At 40.3% G+C, this 19519-nt stretch overlaps 1 protein-coding gene across 3 annotated transcripts in view; it reads right to left on the bottom strand.

Annotated features, from left to right (window-relative positions):
* Nucleotides 1–19284, bottom strand: part of MIER1 (MIER1 transcriptional regulator) — a 52492-nt gene extending 33208 nt beyond the window's left edge. The window contains exons 1-4 of one of the 3 annotated variants that reach the window (XM_032771902.2): nucleotides 19131–19284; nucleotides 5603–5627; nucleotides 3639–3677; nucleotides 2198–2343 (exon numbers count right to left, since the gene is read on the bottom strand). In XM_032771902.2, coding sequence (XP_032627793.1) covers nucleotides 2198–2343; nucleotides 3639–3677; nucleotides 5603–5627; nucleotides 19131–19139 — 219 coding nt within the window. In that variant the 5' untranslated portion in view covers nucleotides 19140–19284. The remainder of the gene's footprint in view (nucleotides 1–2197; nucleotides 2344–3638; nucleotides 3678–5602; nucleotides 5628–19130) is intronic. The other 2 variants (XM_032771904.2, XM_032771903.2) reach the window with 2 other exon arrangements.
* Between the last annotated feature and the right edge of the window lie 235 nt (nucleotides 19285–19519).

Below are 19519 nucleotides of genomic sequence, written 5' to 3'. Positions count from 1 at the left end.
GTGGGGGTCAGTTGGTATCGAATTACGATCTCTCTGTTATCCTATTTGTAGAAATACAAGCACTGTAACTGCATAAGTCTGAACTTTCCCCAGGACAGTTACCGTATCCCAGAGAGCTTCCCTGCTCTGGAAAGATGTATGGCACCTTGAAGGAACTATAACAGAGATCCATCAAGACTGCAATCTAGGGCCATCACTTCATTTCTCAACTACTGGTCCACTCCCATGAAACAATGTTGTTTTTTTTTCTACACAGGGGCCTACAAAGGTAGAGTGGGAGGGAGAAAGGAAACAACTGTTAGATCTGGAGCTTCTTATTGTGAGGACATGGCACAGAGTCTGAGGCCCTATTTAAGGCCATGGAGAGTATACTCTCCATAGGTGGCCAATCACCACCACATGTGAACTTCAAGAGAGACTGCCCAGCCTGAGATGCTGACAAACCTCAAACCTCAAATAGGGGTCAGCTCAGACTAGGGGATGGTATGTCTCTGGACTTTGTTATTTTTAAGGATCTATGACTCTTGAATGCTTTAAAGGTAAAGTCACCATGGTTCAGCAATTCCTTTGCTAAACTTGCATTCCTTTCTCTCCTACTACATTGTCTCTGAAGGGGTTAAACTAGTAAGCCCGGAGGGCCCACAACCTAAGTGGAACTCATGGAACATGTGACTTGGGAGGTCCAACACTGGTTTCGGGATACACAGGAGCTGGATGGTGGCATTCTGCCTCTCAAAGAAGGGTGTCAGACAAGTGATCTGAGCCTGGGAAGAGAGTGCTCCAGAGCTAGAACCAGTGACTAAATTCTGCCCAGACCTAGTTGGCTTGGATCCAAGAAGGATCCACTCACAACAGGCTGATAACTGTACAGTGGAATACAGGACCAATTTATAACACCCTTCCTCTACAGAGGGATAGCACATGGCTCTCTCTAGATCTAAACAGATCTAAACAGTCTTGCTCAGCAGAGAACCAAAACATGGAGACCCACCATAGCTTCCAATTCCTGCCAAGGTGCAAACTCTGGTCCTGACCTTTGAGCACTGCCATGGCATCACAAGGTAGTACACAATTATACCACCAAGCTGACCCTTTAAAAAGTTATATAAAACATACGGAAGGAAAGCAGTTGTGTTGAAAGCTCTCTCTACATACTTGAGGAATCCTATTTCCCAGAATTCACCCTTTCTAGACTAAGTGTCTCGAAATTTGTAATAAACTGATTTACTTAACTTCATTTTCATCTTTAATATCAAACCTGCAATTACAAATGTAAGTGACAACTCATTATTCTTACTAAAGATTAAACAGGCTAAACAGCTTTTTAAAGTTGAACAGATAGTGATTTACTGTAGTTGAAGAAAATTGTACTTTAGATACAAGTTTGAAGATAATTACATGTGCTCAAAGCCTTTCAACCAATGAAATCACAGACCACATTTAAACTAGTTTAGAATTTATTATGAACGTCCTTAAACCATAAAGTATTGTTCCTGACTGAATAACCAGTTGCAACTGAAGTCAAAATTCTGCCAAGTTAATATCCCCTAAGAGCCCACTTAAAGTAGTATTTAAATGACAGCAAGAGCCCAAGATAAAAATAAATCTTAGATCACAATTATTTTCAGTACACATTTTAAGATGTATGCATAGTTATCATTAACTGGAGTTCTAATCTCAGCTCTACTGACAATTCATTATGTGGTCTTGGGCAAATTGCTTAATCCTTGTCTCAGTTTCCCCAACGATAGAATGGGGCGAATACTACTTACTTCATCACAGGAGTGAAATGAGGATGAATGTTTGTACAAAGAATTTAAAATGTAAAATTTAAAAAAAAAGTTATGGGATGAAGGAGTTTATTTACAGAAACTTAACATGTACTATCAAATGAACAGGGAATAATCATTTTATGTAAAACAAACATTTACCTAGAGCACTGCATTTATGATAGGTCTAAAATATGACATCTACACGAATAGGTATAAACAAAAAAACTATACCTCAACAAGCATTGCAGTCTATTATATACATATCAGCTTCTTTGCTACAGATTTTTTTAATTGCAAGTACCTCAACAGGTCACCATTCTTAGGATTTGTTTGTTTGCCAATGTATTTGTGATCAAAATCCAACAAAATGTAACCACTTTGCATAAAATGGTATTTTTCTTTTATAACTGATAAATGCTATTTACCCTTGTAAGATCCTCTATTTCAGAACTGAAGTTTGTTTCTCCTTCCATCATTTCCTCCTCTTCTAATGTCCGTTCATCATCAAAATCATGAACCAGCATATCAGCTGATGGGTCAAATTCATGGTCATCAGATGTTGCTGAACCTCCTAGTATAAAAAATTTGAAAAGAATTTGATCAATCACATCATGGGTTTAAGGAGTTAGCTTGGTATTGGGGCTGTCAAGGGATTACAAAAATTAATCATGATTAAATTGCACTGTTAAACAATAATAGAATACTATTTATTTAATTTCTGGATTTTTCTACATTTTCAATTGCACTACAGTACTTGCATGAGGTGAACTGAAAAATACTATTTATTTTATCATTTTTACAGTGCAAATACACCTCTACCCCGACATAACAAAAATTCAGATACAATGTGGTAAAGCAGCGCTCCGGCAGATCAAAGCAAGTTCAATATAATGCAGTTTCACCTATAATGCAGTAAGATTTTTTGGCTTCTGAGGACAGCATTATATCGGGGTAGAGGTGTATTTATAAAAAAAATATATAAAGTGAGCACTGTACACTTTGTATTCTGTATTGTAATTGAAATCAATATATTTGGAAATGTAGAAAAAACATCCACAAATATTTATTAAATTTCAATTGGTATTCTATTATTTAACAGTGCAATTAAAACTGACTAATCGCAATTAATTTTTTAAAATTGCGATTTATTTTTGAGTTATTTGCGTGAGTTAACTGATTAAATCGACAGCCCTACTTGGCATTAATAAATATTTCAACAATAACCAAACTAAAAACTAAAATAAAATCTAGATACGGAAGATGTTTCCGAAGTTTTAAAGAATTCAACTGTCCTATTTATTCAAAGGAGAGGTTCATTCTCTGTTTAGATGGTCAAAAGCTATAGAAAGAATCAGAGGTGAGGGTTTGACCTCAGTTTTCAAAGTACTGCACAGCTGCACGACACCAATTGCTGCTACACGCAGACCTCAGCTTAATCGCTATACAACTGATAATTTAGGGATTGGTGTCTTCAAAGGCTCAGATATTCAACAGCCTGCACCAGGAGTTCTACACTGGGCAAATTACTACAAATATTGACCCTGATGTACATGAAGGGAATTTTCTTGGAAGGTACCATTCTTAAAACTGAAAGGGCATGAATGGAGTATTGTTATTCATAATTATAGATTAGAAGGAAGTTTTAAGACTTTGCACGCTACGTCAAGACCTTGGCATTCAGGCAATTTCTACCTAATTTTTGTTTTCCCCCCTTTTGTATGATTCTTTGCAAAAAAAGTCTATATAAAGTAACAATTAGCAGTAATAAGTGAAAAAATAAATGAAAGGCAGACTGCTAACAGACTGAGCACAATGCTGAAACCCATAAACTATTGATTTATAATCCCAGCACTTCTAACTACTTGCCTTGGGCAAGTAACTTCATCTGTGTTTCAGTTTCCAAATCTGTAAAAAGTGGTAATACGTAGCTCACAATGGTGTTATGAGGATTAAATGTTTATAATTCCATTTTAAAATATAAATGCATTAACTATCATCATTAAATGAGTTTTAGCAATATTTAAGTTTTCAAACATGTTGTAGTCCAGGGATATTAACAGCGAAATTTAGCATCTACTTTGCAATGGGAAGCTTAGTAAATGTCTTCAGGTTATGAAGTCACTGCAGGTGACAATTTCCATCACAGAAAAACAATTAAGAGATCTAAGAAAAAAACTGTTTAAAACATGAATTTAAATGTTAAAGGAATGGGAAAAAAATCACTTATTTTAATAAACATTTCCACCTTTTTATGGTACCTAACACTTCAAGGTAGTCATGTATGCTGCTATACAATTACATGAGGTATTGAATTATTTTGTTTGGTATTTTCACTACATGAGAGAACACTACTGAACAATGATGCTCTGTAAAATCTTAAAAATTTGATTGCTTTTGTTGATGCAGTAGCTTCCAATGCCAAAACCTGATCTTTTGTAGGACTTGCACCAGAGCAGATCTGGCTTTCATTTGAAACACTCTCACCATAATTTGCAGAAAACATCTATTTGATGAACAGATAATTTCATAAACAAAAACAGCATATTCAGTACCTAAAGTAGCAAAAATATCCAGACACTAATTCTAAAAGAAACTCCAGTTTCTCACGGAATACCAGTATACATAGGTGTGATTTTTTGCTGAAACAGCTACAGTGGTCAAGCCCCTAGTGTGGATATAGTTACAGAAGTATAAAAGGCCTTATACTGATATAACTGAATCTACACTAGGGGTTTGTACTGCTTTTATTACTAAAGCATATTTAAGTGGTATAACTGTTCAAGATAAGGTAGTCCAACAAAAGCGAAGCTGCTAATGTTGGAAGGCGTGCATTTAAACTACTAGGATGTTAATCTTGACAAGGGCAATCATCTTGGACAAAGCGTTATAAAATTAACTCTCATTACTATAGTAGCAAGGTGTGAAAAAGCAAGCACTCAGTATTTATTACAACACTGCACACTAAAAAGCCCAGCAGAAATGAGTTAATCATATCAGAACATCAGACACCAACCAGTTTTTAAAAGATGTGATGGAAATTCCTGTTTTTCAGTAATCCATAGAAGCAAATATGCTCCTATTGATTACAGTCCACAGAGTGTACTGCAGGATCAGTGAAAAAAAGCCTTTGTTTTTCCTGTTAGCGAGAGTGAATTTCATGCATGGAAAACACGGGACAAGTATAACTGTCACTAGTCAAGTACTAGATAAGGTTTTCATCCCTCAGCCATGAGTAGCTGCTATGCAAACTACAGTGCTCTGTAAATTGACCTTACTCTTGACTAACATCAATTTCTGCACTTTCAGTACTGGTCATCTACTAATCAAAGGCTGCCAATTATGTCAAATTGTATGGTGGTTTTGTGATGTATGCAAATGAAAAATACAGTTAGTATACATATTCCTATTTTTGTCTTTTAAATGACAAATATAAAATATATTTATAACTAGAATTAATTACAATCACTACAAACAATTAAAGTATGCCAAAATGTAACCATGATTAAAAATCAAATTGGAAGCTATCATCTTCAATAATGGTTTACATAACACAACATAAGATGCATAGGAAAGACACTTTCAAAGGTATATGTTATTTTTAAGATTAATTTAAAAGTGATTTAACTATTCAATTAACAAACCTAATTAAAAATTAGAACCATACAACAGTGAGAAACCTGTAGTAACTGGGAATATGCAATGTCTCTAATTTCAACTTTGCACTGTTAATTCCAATAGCAATAATATTAAAAAAAAAAAAAGAAGGTAATGACTAGCATTTTACTGAAGTGTTCCCCTCTCTCTCAAACATATTACATTAAAATTTTTACCTGGGCTTGAAGACTGAAGAGAAGGCTACAAAGGAAAAAGAAAATTAGTTTTTCCATATTAAGTCTGTACAAACATAGAAGGTGAATTCAATAGCTGATCTGATACAAACGATTATAAAAAAGCAGTGAATTGACAGTCACGTTTTCACCAACATATCAGAAACATCTTAGACATTCTAAGTGGGTTTAAAATGACAAACAAGATTCATTTCCTTCTTTATACTTCCAGCCTTGCTACATTTAACCTAATGGTAAGAATTCCCCATTTTGTGAAGCAGTGACTGAGTTCCTGAGAGTATAAAATACAGCAATTCTGAAACCAAGGTAAATAGCCCCCATCTCCCAAATCATAAGTAGTACATCAAAAAAAGCCCTATATTTAGATAAAATACTAAAAACTCCGCCTCCCCCCCCCCCCAAAAAAAAAAAAAGAAAAGAAAAGAAAAAAGGGAAGAAACTGCAATAGGAAGTCCCCGGAAAGCTTAGGAAGGAGACAAACTATTAGATATCAATTTGTGACTCAAAACTGGGAGAAGTTTGAAAGTTTTCTTAAAAGCCATCTGGTCCTGCCCAAACACTAGTGTAATGCTAGTTTGTCAGAAAAACAGGGAATTGTATTGACATTATACTGTAAACAATATTTTAGAATTCTGGAATATAAAAAAGTCGGTACTTCAGCAAAGACTTTTTATTATAGAGGTCCCCCGCTGGTTTTAGTGCTCTATATAGGTTAAATCTCTTCCATACTGACTCACTTTAGCAGCCCATGACCTGCATAAGGCATTTCCAGGACACTCGCTCCCATAACGTAAATTGCATTGATATAAACCTTCTAAAGCAACTTGGAAAGAAAACCGCTTTCAGATTAGCAATTTTTCCAAATGTGAAATACTAATATTTTAAAAGGACTAGCTAAAAATGTTAGTTTACTTGACAATGTTTCGTGTTAGAGCTACAGATGTGCACAAAAATTACCTGAATATTTTTGCCCTTCTCCTAAGCTGCATCCTACTACAATGGTCAAAAAGATTTGGAGGTGTGTGTAAGGGGGCTATTGTGGCCAGCAGGATTCACTATATTAACATATACATACCAAAAAAGATAGTGAACATACAAATATTTATTTCAATGGAGCTATTACAGTTTATTTTAGTTACCTAAGAACGGTCATCCTGGGTCAGACTAATGGTCCATCTAGCCCACATCCTGTCTTCTGACAGAAGCCTGTGCCAGATGTTTTAGAGAATGAATAAAACATGGCAATTACAGAGTGATTCAACCCCACTGCCCAATTCCAGCTTCTCGCAATTAGAGGTTTAGGGACACCCAGAGCATGGAGTTGCATCCCTGATCCTTTTGTCTAGTAGCCACTGATGGACCTATCCTCCATTAACTTACCTAGTTCCTGTCCTCGGGAGCCAAAAAAAAAAATCTTACCACATTATAGTTGAAACCACATTATATCGAACTTGCTTTGATCCACTGGAGTGCACAGCCCTCCATCCCCGAGCACTGCTTTACCGCATTATATCTGAATTCATGCTATATAGGGTTGCATTATAGCGGAATAGAAGTGTACTACTTTGTTTGTTTTAAACCTGCTGCCCATTAACTTCAGTGGGTAACCCCCTAGTTCTTTTGGTGTATAATGGGGTAAATAACACTTTCCTATTCACTTTCTTCACAACATTCATGATTTTATAAACTTCTGCCATGTCTCCCCTTAGTTGTCGCTTTTCTATATTGACCATCCCAGTCTTTTTAATCTCTTCTCATATGGAAGCAGTTCCATATGCTAATTATTTTTGCTCTTTTTTTTGTATCTTTTCCAATTCTAAATTTTTTTTTTTTTTTTTTTTTTTTTTTTTTTTAAAAGACAGGATGACCAGAACTGTATGCAGTAATTAAGGTGTGGACATACCATGGATTTATGCTGAGGCACTATAATAGTTTCTGTCTTATTATCTATCCCTTTCCTAATGATTCCTAACACTGTAGATTTCTTGACTGCTGCTGCACATCGAGCAGATGTTTTCAGAGAACTATCCACAAAGACTCAAAGATGTCTTTCTTGAATGGTAACAGCTAATTTAGACCCCATCATTTTGTATGTATAATTGGGATTATGTTTTTCAACATGCATTACTTTGCACTCATCAACATCAGTTTTGTGAGATCCCTTTGTAACTCTCTGCAGACTGCTTTGGACTCATCTTGAGTAATACAGTAACTCCTCGCTTAATGTTGTAATTATGTCCTGAAAAATGCTACTTTAATTCTAATTTGGATTTGCTTAACATCGTTTCGCTTAATGTAAATGGTGGGGGGGCTAGGTTCCAGGGAACTTTTTTTTGCCAGACAAAAGACATATTATATACCAGGGGTAGGCAACCTATGGCACATGTGCCGAAGGCAGCACGCGAGCTTATTTTCAGTGGCACTCGCACTGCCCGGGTCCTAGCCACTGGTCTGGGGGGCGCTGCATTTTAATTTAATTTTAAGTGAAGCTTCTTAAACATTTTAAAAACATTATTTACTTTACATATAACAATAGTTTAGTTATATATTATAGATTTATAGAAAAAGACCTTCTAAACCTTAAAATGCATTACTGACATGCAAAACCGTAAATTAGAGTGAATAAATGAAGACTTGGCACACCACTTCCGAAAGGTTGCCGACCCCTGGTCTACACATTTGGCACCATGCAAAGTTGTGGATCTAGTCAAGGCAAGGGCAAAACAACATTTGAGTTTCTTGCAGCAAGATCTTAATATGGGCCTAAAAGTTCAAACTCTAAAAATCCAAGCAATAGCTGTTGTCTGTTTGCTATTTCTAGAATGCTGAGGTAGAATTTCATCTCACTCAGGCATAATATTTCACAAAGCTGCCTTGCTTCTCAACCCTTTGCCAATAAAGAGAAATCTTGCTTGGGATGTAAACCTTGTATTAAATGCCCAGACTAAGTATCCCTTTGATCTCCTGTCAGAAATGCCCTTATTTTTTGTCTTTAGCACACAGATATTTTGCTGAAATGGAAAGGAGCTAAAGATGGGTAGATGCTGTGGAACTTCATAGCTTGGAGAGGTCTGAGCTGTAGACAGTGCATGTTCTCTCATGGCTTATTTCTTTGGTTCCATGGCTTGTGAGGCATGGCATGCTGTAGTGTAGATCTGCAGAGACTGTTTTTGGAGAATATACCTTGATTATTGGTAGCTGGACTTTTCTTTATTTATTCCCTCTTTTACCTTCAAGCAGTGAAAAATTGTTCTCTTGCAGTTCACACTCTTAAGCAACACCACAGAATTTAAGAAACTGGCTAGTTTCTTTGCTTCTGAGAACACCCTAGGTAGCATCAATTAAGCTGAGCTGTTTATTATAAACTAAACGTTGCTGCTACTTGCATTAGCCAGAGTTCCCACTCACCATTACATATGCCCGTTTCAGATTTATACCACGGGCTCTCTTTTGTAGCTATTCTATAAAATTTATCCTTGAAAATAAGGCTTTTATTTGGAATTTTCTTACTCAGTAGTTTCCCCCTCCCTCATGTTTACTTTGCATGGACTAAAATTTAATTCTGTCTACTCATTTCTTCAAGCATTGTTGACCAAGCTAAAATAAGTACAGTTTGAATTTGTTAAAAGGTGGGCATACTGCAGCAGGTACAAGGGCCTCATTAATTCACAGTAATTAATGGACCAATTGTGTATTGCTCAGTTTTGCAAATTTAACGTAGGGAAACATAAAAAGCAATATTGAGCATTGAATTTTGTAAAGGTAATGTAGTCAACAGGAAATCTCTTTCAGTACTGTTAAGTCCTTGCTGAAAAGTGATGGAGAACACCGTTTTCCAGACAGTTAAATTATCTAAGTGAAAATTGGTGATATTCTGCTCTGTGTTTTATGTGACATAGGTATCTTTTAAAACCACGTGCCCAAACAGTGCACTATGGAGAATCAGTAGCAATCTATTGCTTAATTTGGATATTAGTAGATCACTAATTTAATTGCCATCTGTATGTGAAATATTTCAATAAAAATATAATTATGCAGACCAAAAAAAAAATGTGAAGCGTAACTAGCAAAATACACACAAACTAACAGCAAAAAATTAAGTACAGCAAAAGCAGGAAGCCTGCCAAACAGTCAATGGGACTACTGGACAATTGAGGTGCTAAAGGAGCACTCAAAGAACATGGCTGTTGCAGAGAAGCTAAGTGAATTCTTTGCAGTTGTCTTCACTGCACTGGCTCAGGTGTGGGAATCACCCTCAGATCCCTTCTCTTTTAGGCGACGGATCTGAGGAACTGTCTCAGTTTGAGGTGTTAGTAAAGGAGGTTTTGGAACAGATTGATAAATTAAACAGTGATAAAAGTCACCTGGACCAGATGATGTTCTGAAGAAACTCAGATATGAAATCACAGAACTACTTACTGAGATATGTAACCTTTCACTTAAATTAGACACTGTACCAGATGACTGTAAGGTAGCTAATGTAATACCGACTTTTAAAGGCTCCAGAGGCAATCCTAGCTATTACAAGCGAGTAAGCCTAACTTGAACACTAGGCAAAATGGTTGAAACTATAATAAAAAACAAGACTGTCACCAACATAGGTTAACACAACATGTTGGGGAAGAGTCAGCAGAGCTTTTAAAAAGGTAAATCACACCTCACCAATCTACTAGAATTCTTTGAGGGGAGTCAACAAGCATGTTGATAAGTGTGATCTTGTTGGTATAGTGTACTTCAACTTTCAGAAAGACTGACAAGGTCCCTCACCAAATGCTCTTAACCAAAGTAAACAGTCATGGGATAAGAGGGAAGAGTCCTCTCATGGATCAATAACTAGTTAAAAGATAGGAAACAAAGGGTAGGAATAAATGTTCAATTTTCAGAATGGAAAATGGCAAACAGTAGGGTCTCCCAAGTATCTGTATTGGGACCAGTACTATTCAATATATTTATAAATGATCTAGAAAAGGGGGTAAACAGTGATGTGGCAAAGTTTGCAGCCAGTACAGTAACTCCTCACTTAACATCGTCCCAGTTAATATTGTTTTGTTGTCACTTATCTATTAGAGAACATGCTCATTTAAAGGTGCGCAATGCTCCCTTATAACACCGTTTGGCAGTGGCCTGCTTTGTCCATTGCTTGCTGGAAGAGCAGCCTGTTGGAGCTAGTTGGTGGGGTCTTGGAACCTGGGTGGCCCGGCAGCATCCTATTAGCTCCCCTAAATTCCCTGCATAGCAGCCATCCAGCAGGCTATCAAGTGCAGGGCAGTTCAAGTGTCTCTCCCCCTGCTGACGTGTGCTGCTCCTGCCCTCTGCCTTGGAGCTGCTTCTGGGCGCTTCCTGCTTGCTATGCAGGAGGCTGGGGGGAGAAGGGGGAAGGGTGCTGATGTCAGGGTGTTCATCCTCCCCCTGCTCCTGTAGCCGATTTCCACAGGGTGTGAGGGGGAGGGTGACATGACAGGGCTCAGGGTGGAGGGAGCTTGCTGGCAGCAGCTGCTGTCTCAACTTGCTGATATACTTTAAAAGGCAGTGTACTTAGAGTGGGGTCAGCGTACTTAAAAGGGCAATGCACCTCTCTCTCTCACACACACACACACACACACACACAGTCTCTCTCTCTCACACACACACACACACACACACACACACACAGTCTCTCTCTCTCACACACTACCCGGCACTTTGGAAAGTGGAGGGAGTGGTGCACTCCAGTGGGATAGCGTGGGTTCATCATCACGTTCAGTTTCCCCAGGGAATGTTTGAAACCACTGCCATGCGTCAATTGTGTCTCTTCCCTACATTCGTGCTGCCTTGTAGATATGAGGCTACATTAACAACTTGCTAACCCTTGAGGGTTCAGCTGAATGTTAGTTCATCATTTAGCAGCAAGGGATTCCCTGGGAAATATCCCACCCTCTGACTCCACCACCTCAACCAAGCTTCACAATCATCATTGCTGTGTACCGTATTAAACGGTTTAAAACTTATACTGTTTGTGTGTATATATAACAGGTTGGCAACCTTTCAGAAGTAGTGTGCCAAGTTTTCATTTATTCACTCTAATTTAAGGTTTTGCGTGCCAGTAATACATGTTAATATTTTTAGAAGGTCTTTTTCTATAGAAGTCTATAATATATAACTAAACTATTGTCGTATGTAAAATAAATAAGATTTTAAAAATGTTTAAGAAGCTTCATTTAAAAATTAAATTAAAATGCAGATCCCCCTGAACCGGTGGCCAGGCAGGACCTGGGCAGCGTGAGTGCCACTGAAAATCAGCTCGTGTGCTGAAGGTTGCCTTCCCCTACTCTAGAGTGTTGATTTCAACACCTGGGAACTGCAGGAAAACTGGCTAGTCGTAAAAAAGACCCTACCTAAGAATATTTTCAAGAAATTCCTGTACCTCTGTGTAAAATGAGGAACATGCAACAACCATAAATAGTGCAACAAACAGATGGAAGGCCTTGCTGCCAGAATGAAACATTATGAAAAATACTCATCAGAAGGCAATGACTGAAGATGATGTGCACGTCTGAACAACCTGGACCAACTGATTAGTAAACTTATATTTACACCATTTTTATGGACTGCCTACCATGTCTTACTATGGTAGTCTTCATGGGTGGAGGAATATACACAATGATCCAGTAATATGTGCTTGTGTGACAACAGATGAAGGGGGTTGTCCGTCTCACAGAAACAAACAATGCATCAGGAAAGGCCCATACAGCAGAATACTTAAAAGTAACAGCAGTAAAAGCTATAACAAACTGAAAAAAAATTCAAGTGTCAAGTGTGCAGCTTTGTCACAGTCAATGCTGCAAATATAGCAAAGATAACAATGGGAACTTGAAATTTGACAAATGGGTGCAGTGCTCATTTGAGGCATCTTTTACCCAAAGACCAAAGTACAACTAGAGGAACACAGGAAAAATGTTGCTGAATTTACAAAATACTTCCCTAACAAGTTATTTGTTTCAGCTTCACTGAAGAGAGCAGACGAAGCTAAACTGAGGGTATGGCTACAGTCACACTTTACAGCGCTGCAACTTGCGCGCTCAGGGGTGTGAAAAAATACCCCCCTGAGTGCTGCAAGATACAGCGCTGTAAAGCATCAGTGTAATCAGGGCGGCAGCGCTGGGAGCGCGGCTCCCAGTGCTGTACGCTACACCCGTAAAGGATGTGGTTTACATGCAGCGCTACTCTCTCCCAGCGCTGCCGCTCCGACCACACTCACACTTCAAAGCGCTGCCGCAGCAGCGCTTTGAAATTCCAAGTGTAGCCATACCCTAATTCTCCCCCAAGATCCATGAAGGAATCCAGTAATTGACTGTTTCAAGCTATTTATTAAGAACTAGCCTATTCTGATGACTATTTGTGAAGAAAATACATATGGTACTATCAGAGCCAACGTAGTCAACATCCAACTATGGGAAAAAATGTAGTACGGGGGAAGTCACATCTTACGTGAGGGTTAGGTTCAGAAGTCAGTGCACAAGGCAAAAATAACGCATAGTCAAACGCTCATTGAGTGGAATGATGGGCGAATGGCATGCACTACAGGTATAGTTAAATTTAAATTGTTATTTTTCTCTTTTTTGTTTTGTTTTGCCAAGCGCATATAGTTAAAAACAAACACATTAAGTTAAATGCGCCTATGATGCGACTCCACTGTAGCAGGTATACAACAGACAAATACAATGGAGGGTGCTTAGAACTAAACTACTCTATTCAGATGCAAACATCTGGGACAATCAGTTTAGCTGACTCATCTGAAGGAAGGAGCAGTAGAAAGTTAACCAAAAGACAGAATAAAGGAAGTCAGGGGAGGGGAGAAGGCAGAGAAAGAAGGCAAGGATTAACAGCAAGCCAGATAGGAAGAAGTGATGTGGTACAGAAGAGAGCAAGATCACCCAGCATGTAGCAATCTCACAGAATCATAGAATATCAGGGTTGGAAGGGACCTCAGGAGGTCATCTAGTCCAACCCCCTGCTCAAAGCAGGACCAATCCTCAACTAAATCATCCCAGCCAGAGCTTTGTCAAGCCTGACCTTAAAAACCTCTAAGGAAGGAGATTCCACCACCTCCGAGGATTCCATTGCTTCACCACCTTCCTAGTGAAAAAGTTTTTCCTAATATCAACCTAAACCTCTCCCACTGCAATTTGAGACCATTACTCCTTGTTCTGTCATCTGCTACCAACGAGAACAGTCTAGATTCATCCTCTTTGGAACCCTCTTTCAGGTAGTTGAAAGCAGCTATCAAATCCTCCCTCATTCTTCTCTTCTGCAGACTAAACAACCCCAGTTCCCTCAGCCTCTCCTCATAAGTCATGTGCCCCCGGCCCTTAATAATTTTTGTTGCTCTCCGCTGGACTCTCCAATTTTTCCACATCCTGTAGTGTGTCCAAAACTGGACACAGTACTCTAGATGAGGTTTCATCAATGTCAAATAGAGGGGAATGATCACATCCCTTGATCTGCTGGCAATGTCCCTACTTAAACAGCCCAAAATTCCCTTAGTATTCTTGGGAACCAGGGCACACTGTTAACTCATATCCAGCTTCTTGTCCACTGTAACCCTTAGGTCCTTTTCTGCAGAACTGCTGCCTAGCCATTTGGTCCCAGTGCATGGGATTCTTCCGTCCAAAGTGCAGGACTCTGCACTTGTACCTGTTGAACCTCATCTGACTTCTTTTGGCCCAATCCTCTAATTTGTCTAGGTCCCTCTATATGCTATCCCTACCCTCTAGCGTATCTACCACTCCTCTCAGTTTAGCGTTATCTGTAAACTTGCTGAGAGAGCAGTCCACGCCATCGTCCAGATCATTAATGAAGATATTGAACAAAACCGGCCCGAGGACCGACCCTCAGGGCACTCCGCTTGATACCGGCTGCCAACTAGACACGGAGTCATTGATCACTACCCGTTGAGCCTGACAATCTAGCCAGCTTTCTATCTACCTTATAGTCCATTCATCCAGCCCATACTACTTTAACTTGCCGGCAAGAATACTGGGGGAGACTGTATCAAAAGCTTTGCTAAAGTCAAGGAATAACAGATACACTGCTTCCCCCTCATCCACAGACACAGTTATCTCCTCACAGAAGGCAATTAGGTTAGTCAGGCATGACTTGCCGTTGGTGAATCCACGCTGACTGTTCCTGATCATTTTCCTCTCCTCTAAGAGCTTCAGAATTGATTCCTTGAGGACTTGCCCCATGATTTTTCCAAGGACTGAGGTGAGGCTGACTGGCCTGTAGTTCCCCAGATCCTCTCCCTTTTCTTTTTTAAAGATGGGCACTACATTAGCCTTTTTCCAGTCATCCGGAACCTCCCTGGATCGCCATGAGTTTTTAAAGATAATGGCCAATGGCTCTGCAATCACTCAAAATGTAGATACCCAATCAAAATAAAACCTTTTGTAAAACTTGTGTGTGTGTGTATATATATATATATATATATACACACACACACACACATATATATATATGTATGTTAACAGTGAGACTGTCCCTTTCCAGCCAGTGTCAGTCACTTTCCCCATATTAAAATAATGCAGAACTGCAAAGAGGTATTAATTTCTCTTCAAAAGCTTATAATCAGGGAAAGAGTGAATTAAATTGCATATATACCATTACTAAATGAATGTACAGTACAACCTTTGAGTTACAAACATCAGAGTTATGAACTGACCAGTCAAACACACACCTCATTTGGAACCGGAAATACACAATCAGGCAGCAGCAGAGATCAAAAAAACAAATACAGCACAGAACTGTGTTAAACTACTAAAAAAATAAAGGGAAAGCAGCATTTTTCCTCAGCATAAAGTTTCAAAGCTGTATTAAGTCAATGTTCGGCTATAAATTTGAAAGAACAATGTTTTGTTCAGAGTTACGAACATTTCAGAGTTATAAACAACCTCCAAGCCCGAGGTACTTGTAACTCTGAGGTTCTACTGTATAAGCCAAATGTTTCTTTAAACCCACGGCTCTTAGAGTTAATACTACTTCTCTATCTCAAAGAAAGCTGGAAGGCTAAATTCACTAAAATTTGTCAGGTGCTCCAACATCACAAAAATGCCTATAAATTAAAATAAATAAATATAGTCATTAGTAATTAAAACCAAACAATATAAAAAAAAAGAACAATCAAACCAGTATTAACTTAAAAAAAATAGTTTCATTTTTGCAGATAAAAATCAGTTTCATTTTCTAGTCCCATTTACTAGTTTGACGGCAACTCAAACCCCATTATACTATTTCAAGCCCAACACTCCATTAAATTAAAAATAATCCACAAAGGCTTTTCATATTCATATTATATTTGTTCAGCATTTTAGGTCTATAATTTTGGTCTTTAAAAGCTAGCTGTTTGTCTCTTGAACACAACAGTTTATGATACTTCCTCACGCAAAGTATGTCTACTCTGCAGCTGGAAGCTTGCTTCCCAGAGCGCATAGACAGAAACAGGGCTTTGAAGCTGTGCTCCGGCTCCAAGAAAAACCTGCAACTCCACTGCTCTGGAGCCGCTCCGCGCTCCAGCTTTGGATTCCACTCCAAAGCCCTGGACAGAAATGCACTAGCTCTGCTTAAGCTAGTGTGCATAAAACAGTAGTGTAGCCTTGGATAGTTCAGGCAGCAGTTTGGGCTAACTACCTGATACAAATCCACCCAGACTCCCCAGGTACACATCAGAGTTGCTACCTGTGCTATCCCTGGCTACACAGCTATTTTTAGCACACTAGCTCAAGCAGAGCTAGTACATCTGTCTATCCGCTCTGGAAAATGCATTTCCCACTACAGTGCAGACATATCTTTACGGTGAGACTGGACTGCCCGTAGGAGGGTCAGCACTGAATTCACAGCCTGTGGAAGAGAGGGATGTGTAGGTTTAAGACACCTTTGAGCCCTTCTGATCCTCAGCTTCTTCCTTGCCTCGGTGTAATACAGACAGCCCTCGGGGCCTAAGTTATTAGCAACCCTTCTCCACAGTGCTACTTGATGTGACCCCCATTTAGTCAAATTTAGTCTAAACTTCCAATCTGAAGTCAAACAAAATCTCTCAATATTGTTCCTACACAAGCTGACATTCTCCCAGAAGTGCAAAAATTGCCTTTTCCGATCCAGTGCTTCCTAACCCTGATATGATCTTCCAGCCTTGCTCCCAGTACACCTGCTACCACCACCTACAAAGACAGCATTACAGCAGCATCTTCGTAAGCTCCTGCACCACAGAAATCTTTTTATAGCCTGATTCAGGGCTTCTGGAGCCCATTTATGCTGCTCTAGCTCCATAACGCCATGCCTTCAAAGGGTCACAGCAAGGATGAGAATCTCCACCTAAGTCCACATTCCTAGAAACAAAGTTTTAAAATAAAGCTCTCTGAAGTTCTCCTGTGGCCTCTGAACAGTTTTTCTTTTATTCAGTAGCAACGTATCAAGCCCAACAGAAGTATAGCTCCAGAACAAGGCACATTAACATGAAATTAAAAAAAAAAAAAATCATGATTCACCAGCTTCACCAAGATGGCTTTCTACAGCTCTATCTATATGCACTCTGGAACAGAAGTCCCATTGCACTGAGAATTGTATAATCTGTTACAATGCAAATATACATCGAAAATACAGTATAGAGAATAACTTTTGAAAGGAATGCAGAAAGTACCAGTTACTGGCTCCTGCAACAACATGGTGAACTTGAGTTCACACCAGTGTAGCATGCAAAAGATTTCAAAACTAACACCAGTATTTAATTGACAAAATGTGCAAGCAGCTAGTGAGACTTTAACACACATAGATCCCACATGCTGTTATATCCAAAACATCAAGTGTCCCTACATCTCTGTGGCCTTGAAGATATGGGAGGGAAGGGGAGTTACATATTTGAATTTCTTGCAGGTTATGAAAATACTGAGGGAGGAGATCTATGACTTTCACTGAATCCCCCCACCCCTAAGATACTGAGAAAAAAAATTAAGGTGTTTATTTCCCAACTGTGGTGACACTGAGGATATGATAAACATATTGAGCACCTTATAGCACAGACTTCTGTGGCAGCAAGGGGTCTGAATGCCAAATCAGGATCTTCACAGGGCAGGGGAGGGGAAGAAGGAACACACACTGAAAAGAAGTTTCAGGGGATAGCCATGTTAGTCTCTAAAAACAAGGACTCCTCATTTTTATTTTTATTTTTTTTTACTGACTAACAAATGTATGTGGGCAAAAGCTTTTGTGGGCTATAACCCACTTCATCAGATACATGGAGAAGAAAATACAGTAAGCAGAGCAACTCCCATCTTTTCATGTGCTGTACATTTATAACTGCTTACTGTATTTTCCACTCCATGCATCTGATAAAGTGGGTTATAGCCCACGAAAGCTTATGCCCAAATAAATCTGTTAGTCTCTAAGGTGCCACAAAGATTCCTCATTGTTTTTACACTGGAAAAAGAAAACTCTCCCCAAGTCAAAATAAGAGGAGGGATGAAAAAGAGGTGATTTCATAACCCCTAGTTTAAAAAAGGATAACAGATCTGATAGTCTAAAGATGGAGGGGGCTCACTGAGTTGATTAAACTGAAAGTTTCTAAAGACACTGTCCCTCTACAGAAGAATGGCTTTACTGTATAAATTGCAAATAAACATTTCCAATATGATTCACTGAAATGGTTCCAACCAGCATATTAGTTGAAACTTCCAATCCCAAGTCAAAGAAAATCTCAGCAACATTTCTACTGCCTCTGTCCAGAACATGAAATAAGCAATTCCCCAAGAAGGGGAAAACACTGTCCTTCCATATCCGGTCAGAAGAGGCAAATCCCTGCCACACAAACCTCAAGTGCGCCTTTTTACAACCCATTATACACGATCCACAAAACAGAAGAACTACAGATAGTTCTTCCCCATTCTCCCCACTTGGAAATCCCAGAGTAAGGGGAAGCTCTTCCTTCTTTCCCCACCAGGAAAAGCAGTGCCTCTCTCCAGGCACAGGGGTTACCTACCCACACCCAGCTGCTGCTTCCACTCCTGCCATAGAAGTAACATCCCCCTTGCTAGCTGCCTCCCCAACTCCCTAATGGTAGGCGCCCCTACCGTGACCGGCCGCACAGTCCCTCCCATAGGGGCGGCGCCCCTAACCCCCCCCGTGGCGGGCGAGGCCTCCCTCTACCATAGGGGTGGCGCCCCTCCTCCCGTGCGGCGCCCCTAACCCCCCCCATAGGGGTGGTACCCCCGTGGCGGCCGCGCCCCAGTCCCTCCCTCAGGGTATCGCTCCGGGCACCGAGGCAGTAAGGGGCGCGCCCCTAAACTCCTCAGGCACAACCCCCCTGTCCCGACGTAGGACCCCCCCCCGCCACAAGGGGCGAGGCCCTGACCCGGGGCAGAGGCCCGTGAGAGATACAGGGCGGCCTCTGCTCCCAGGTAACTAACTTGTGGGAAGCTCCTCTCGGCCGCAGCCCCGCGCAACAAGTTCCTGGCCGGCCCCCGCCCCAGAGCCGGGCTCTTACCTCCGCCATGTTCACTGAGCGGGCGGGCGGGACCGACAGGGAGCAGGGAGGGTCACATCGCCGCCCCTGCCTAGGAAGCGGCACCGGCGGCGGCGGGTCACGGTCTGTGGAGCGGCCGCAGGGGGGCCGCCGGAGGCAAAGACACCAACGTCACTCCGTGCAGGCGGCGGGCACGCCCCCGACAGCACACTCCAGGCCCGGCCCGACACGGGAACGCGCGCTCCCAAGACGTACAGCACACAGCTGACGTAGAGAACAGAAAGCCCCGCCCTATCAGGTTCTACTCACCAGCAAATAGGGAAATCCTTCTTCCCCCAGCCAGCAGTACAGGCCTCTGGCCGTCAAAGCCCCTTAGGTCTAGGCACGAGCGTGCGAAGACCGCTCCGGCT

The sequence above is a fragment of the Chelonoidis abingdonii genome, chromosome 7 (assembly GCF_003597395.2).
Source record: "Chelonoidis abingdonii isolate Lonesome George chromosome 7, CheloAbing_2.0, whole genome shotgun sequence".
Classification (NCBI taxonomy): domain Eukaryota; kingdom Metazoa; phylum Chordata; order Testudines; family Testudinidae; genus Chelonoidis; species Chelonoidis abingdonii.
Note: the sequence above shows the minus strand (reverse complement) of the source record. Positions and strands in the feature narration are given on the sequence as shown.